Source organism: Nanorana parkeri, unplaced genomic scaffold (assembly GCF_000935625.1).
Source record: "Nanorana parkeri isolate BGI_ZX_2015 unplaced genomic scaffold, ASM93562v1 scaffold344, whole genome shotgun sequence".
Lineage (NCBI taxonomy): Eukaryota > Metazoa > Chordata > Amphibia > Anura > Dicroglossidae > Nanorana > Nanorana parkeri.
Genome location: NW_017306612.1, coordinates 500,630 through 505,915, shown reverse-complemented (window position 1 = coordinate 505,915; position 5,286 = coordinate 500,630). Strand labels below are relative to the sequence as shown.

Genomic DNA, 5,286 nt, shown 5'->3' with positions numbered 1-5,286 from the left:
AGGGGGGGGGGGGGGGTGTGAGTTAAAAAAGTAAGGCCGGAGTCCTAATTTCAAGTTAAAAAAAAATACAGCAGGAATGAAAGACACATCCATTGTTCTGTGCACACTAAGCAAAGCTGAGCACATGTGAGGTCGGAGGGGTCAAGGGGGCGGGTCTTCAGGTTTCTATCAGCCCAGTGTCCATTTTCTCCTGTAGGCGGCAGTATAACCCAAAGTTACATTATTATCATCAAAGCTGTGTCCCTCACTGGAGGATCGAGTATCACAAAATCAGGCAATCCCTCGTGTGGTGGTAGATCCGATACTTCCTGATAATTAGATTGCCGTCGGTTTAGACTGCTTTTGGGGGTCCCCGGGTTGCTCATCATCATCACGCCGTGTCCCTCAATGAACGAGAGAGAAATAGGATTTGCGTAGTCACCATAAATTGCATTTCTCGGAGCCCATTGAAGGACGCAGCTCCCCTCCCCTTTTCTCTTTGGACTGCTTGTTACAGCAGGTGGGCGGGGTTATAGCCCCAAGGGGGCTGGCCTTCAGTTTCCTATCAGCCTAGTGACCATTTTCTCCTGTAGGCGGCAGTATAACCCAAGGTTGCTTATTAACATCAAGGCCGCGCCCCTCAGTGGACGATAGAGAAACATTTCTAAAATAACATTTTTATTAGACATGTGCACCAGCAAAAAATTCGTTTAGTTTAGTTTCGTTTTGAAAAAAAAAAAAAAAAATTCGTTTAGTTTAGTTTAGTTTTGAAAAAAAAAAAAAAAATTCGTTTAGTTTAGTTTCGTTTTGGAAAAAAAAAAATGTGTTTAGTTTAGTTTCGTTTTTCGGGTCCGAAATAAAATTAATTTCGGACGAAATTCGTTTATGAAAAAAAAAAAAAAAAAAACTTTACTCTCCAATGGCTGGACTTTTTCTCCTAACATTCCTACCAGACCTAAAGGGTCTGGTATGAATTGGGGGGGAACCTCACGCTTTTTTTTTTTTCATCTTCTGCAGACTGCCTGCAGGTTCCCCCCAATTCAAAAAAAAGCCTGAGGTTCCCCCCCAATTCATACCAGACCCTTTAGGTCTGGTAGGAATGTTAGGAGAATGCCAATTCAAAACCAAAGAAAAAAAAAAAAACTTTAAATATTAGTTGACTTGGCCGGGATTTGAACATAGGACCTTAGCAATGGGAATCCTTTGCTCTAACCGCTACACTATAGCCTCTGTACTTTAAGCCTAGATGTGTTGTAGAGGTAAAATGGTGTCAATGGTGCAACGAAATTCGTCCAATAACGAATTTCGGGAAATCGGGAATTTCGGATTCGTTTGCATTCGTCTTAGCTGTAATTCGGAATTCGGATGCATCCGAATCTCCGAATTTCCGAAAATTCGTTCAAAACGAATTTCGGAACGAACCGAATCGCACATGTCTAATTTTTATTATTACATTGTACCAGGAACACCGGCAGCTGCAGACCCCCGATCCTCATGTGCTCATCGCATGTGACCATACGGTCGGGAATGAGGTTCATGCTTCCGTGTAGACCAGGACCCGTCACTCGGATGATTTTTGTTTCGTCATTTCTCTCGCTGAATCAAATGTCAACCAAACGATCAAAAACGATTTACAACATGTGGCACTTAAAATATACTGCAATCTAATGTGCGTGCGTTGCCTTGGTAACTGAATTTAACATAGGAGGTACACAGGACGGTGCGTTGCCTTGGTAACTAAACTTAACATGGAGGTACACAGGACCGTGCGTTGCCATGGTAACTGAATTTAACATGGGAGGTACACAGGACGGTGCGTTGCCATGGTAACTAAACTTAACATGGAGGTACACGACTGTGCATTGCCATGGTAACTGAATTTAACATGGGAGGTACACAGGACGGTGCGTTGCCATGGTAACTGAACTTAACATGGAGGTACACAGGACTGGAGCAAGTCCTAACCATGGCTGACAAAGGATTTGCATTTCTGTCTATCCAGTCCTGAGAATTACATGGCTCTGCCAGATAGCCGGGCCCTGTCTGCTGCAGTTATATTGATAATTACATCCCCCCTACACCCTGTGACTGAACAGTGAAAGGAGAAGCAGCACAATGATGAGCTCATATTTCTCTCACTCGGCTCTCTCCTCCTATAAGCATGCTCCATGCATTGCAGCACACCTGCTTAAGATATTACAAAACAAACACCTAACTGGTTTCTTGTGCTGCTCCTCCCTCCCCCAGTGTGAGCTCTGCTGCACAGGGACTGCATGAGGCCGAGTCTGAGTGGAATTCAGTTACTTACACTGCTTGCATTTAAAAATAATACATTTAATGATGAACGCAGAGCTCGGATCATTTGTGCCTTTTATACCTTCCCGGAGGTCAGCTGTGAAAATTCATCGAAATCTTCCATGTGAGACCCGAGTCCTGAGTCCTCCGCCAGCATTATATTCATCACTAGAGTCCAGGTACACTTCCCTTATACTACATTCAATATATTTCTGAAATCGCTTCTTCCCCTAGAGAACGGCCAATTGCATCAGAGGCTTCTGAGACAGGTCCTCTTTAATAGTTTCCTGAAAGGACAGCTGGAGATGGGGCCACATATAAGGCTGACCAATCAGAGTGCTGACCAGTCAGGCGAGGCGGGCCACATGTACCGCTGACCAGTCAGGCGAGGCGGGCCACATGTACCGCTGACCAGTCAGGCGAGGCGGGCCACATGTACCGCTGACCAGTCAGGCGAGGCGGGCCACATGTACCGCTGACCCCATGTAAGCAAGGCCCCATATATGGCTGACCAATCAGACAAGGCGGGCCACATGTACTGCTGCACAATAAAGACAAGGTGGGCCACTTAAACTGCTGGCCAATCAGGCAAGGGGGGCACATATACCGTTGACCAATCAGAGAAAGCGGGCCACATGTACTGCTGACCATTCAGGGGAAGCAGGCCACATGTATTGCTGGTCAGGCGGACAAGGTGGGCCTCATATTCTGCTGACCAATCAGATGAAGAGGGCCACATACACTGCTGGCCAGTCAGACAAGGTGGGCCACATGTACTGCTGACCAATCAGGGGAAGCAGGCCACATGTACTGCTGGTCAGCTGTCCAAAGTGGGCCACATGTACTGCTGACCAATCAGATGATATGGGCCTCATATTCTGCTGACCTATCAGAGAAGGCGGGATTTCACACGGAATGGGCTTTGGACGGGGAGCGGGGCCATGCTGTAAGCCCGGTTGGGTGGTGTGAAGTTCATCCCGGTGAAGCGGGACCTGCGAGAGATATTTCTGTGTGACCGAGAGACACGTCCGGGGAGGGGAGGGGAAGCAGGACAAAGAAATGATCTTCTTGTGAAAGTAAAATGTCGCACTGACACCTTTAAAAAAAGACACCCAGAAAAGCTTCAAAATACAGCATATCCCCAGCAGACGTCCGTCCAGAGGTGACACCGAGTATGTACATCCTTACTACCTGCGCAACAAAAAGCAGGCCAGTGTGAACAGGCAGGCCGCAGCCCCAAGGGTCATTTTTCCTGGGTGCTCGGGCCCGTCCCGCCTGTGTCCAAGGACATTTTCCTGGCGGCTTTGAACATGTCGTCGTCATTCATTGCGGGACCTGCGGGAGAAGATTCCGATATTAGTACGTGCGAAACGTTCTCCGCGGCACAACAGATCTCATTCAGGTTCTAACATTCGGTCACGTTTATGTGACGTCGGCTACTAACAGACCGTCACCGCGAATGCACTGCGGTGTATAAATGTCAATGGCTACCCCTTACTCTCTGAATTGTAGGAAGTGGTCACATGACCACAAGAGCTCCAATCAGATCATTCTATCGCAGGGGTAAGGCAACCTTGGCACTCCCGGCTGTTATGGAACTACAAGTCCCATGAGGCATTGCAAGTCTGACAGCCACAGGCATCAACTCCCAGAGGTAGGGATGCACCGATACCAGTTTTTTGATATCGAGTATGGGTACCAATATTTTTTTCACCGGTACTCGCCGATACCGAATGCCAATACCAAAAGTCCCATTAAGGAAGCCAGGCGGAGTGTAATAACTCACCACCCGGCTTCCCGATCAGCAGGGAAGCCGTCTCCATGCTCCCTCGTCACCAGGTGACCAAGGGAGCATGGAGCCGGCTTTCTGGCCAATCAGGAAGCCGGGCGCCGTGTAATGATGAGTTGCCCGTCTTCATGATTGGTCGAGAAGCTGGCCAATCAGGAAACACATCATTACACGGCGCCCAGCTTCCTGATTGGCTCCATGCTCCCTTGTTATCAGGTGACTAAGGGAGCATGGAGCCGGCTTTCTGGCCAATCAGGAAACACATCATTACACGGCGCCCAGCTTCCTGATTGGCTCCATGCTCCCTTGTTATCAGGTGACGAGGGAGCATGAAGCCGGCTTTCTGGCCAATCAGAAAGCCGGGGGGGGGGCATGTAAAGACATGCTGCCCGGCTTCCCGGCCAATCGGGAAGCCGGGACGGGCAGCTGCTCCGTGCTTCCTCGTCATCAGTTGATGAGGGAGCATGGAGCTGGTTTCCCAGCCAATCAGGACGCCGGGCCGCGAGTAATGACTCGCTGCCCGGCTTCCTGATACCAGAAGCTCAAGTATCAGGCTAAGCATTGGAGCATTTGGGCCACTACAAGGACTCGCCCAAATCCTCGGCATGGGCACCGATACTGATACTAATGATCGGTGCATTCCTACCCAGGGGCATGATGGGATTTGGGGTTTCACCACAACTGGAGTGCCAAGGTTGGCTACCTCTGCTCTATTGCATGGCGGCGGGTGCAGTTAGAACAAAAGGTATGCGGCCAGTCCCTGCTGTCAATCAAGCTGGGCAGGGATTGGTGGGTGACATGTCAGGCAAGCCTACTAAGGAGTTGGGGGCACACTCTGCATTGGTAGAGGGTCCTGTAGCTCTAACTAGAAAGGATGCGAAATGGCCACACCAACGCGGATCAGCTTGTGTGCTTGCTGCCCCGGTGGACCCAAGTCTATGTAATGTGTGCTGGAAAGGCCACTTGTAGTCCCCCACCATCAGCCCATGTGACTGGGTGTCACGCCGGCCCGATTCCTGCATTGTTTGCTATTTGTTCTGTGAGCAAAGATTTTACAATTAAAACAAAATGGAGGTGACCTTGGTCTGTGTTTGCGGAGTCCGTTGTGGCGTTTTCGGCAGATTCTTGGTGTTCAGGCTTTGACGGCTGCTGCCTAAAACAGAACATTTTTCCAGTCAGGACCAGATAAGGGGGGGGGGGGGGGGGGAAAAACGGAACGAATG

At 49.2% G+C, this 5,286-nt stretch overlaps 1 protein-coding gene and 1 long non-coding RNA gene across 2 annotated transcripts in view; both read right to left on the bottom strand.

Annotated features, from left to right (window-relative positions):
- Window positions 1-3,526: 3,526 nt before the first annotated feature.
- On the bottom strand, window positions 3,527-5,172 carry LOC108788684. Its single transcript, XR_001941352.1, has 2 exons — window positions 5,143-5,172; window positions 3,527-3,609 (listed from the first exon to the last, which is right to left on the bottom strand). It is a non-coding gene; the product is annotated as an uncharacterized LOC108788684 (long non-coding RNA).
- Window position 5,173: 1 nt separating this feature from the next.
- The window catches only part of ATXN3 (ataxin 3), a gene marked incomplete at its 3' end in the record, with an annotated part of 20,616 nt that continues 20,503 nt past the window's right edge, over window positions 5,174-5,286 (bottom strand). The window contains exon 10 of the mRNA XM_018558494.1: window positions 5,174-5,216. Within this exon, the coding sequence (XP_018413996.1) occupies window positions 5,174-5,216 (43 nt within the window). The remainder of the gene's footprint in view (window positions 5,217-5,286) is intronic.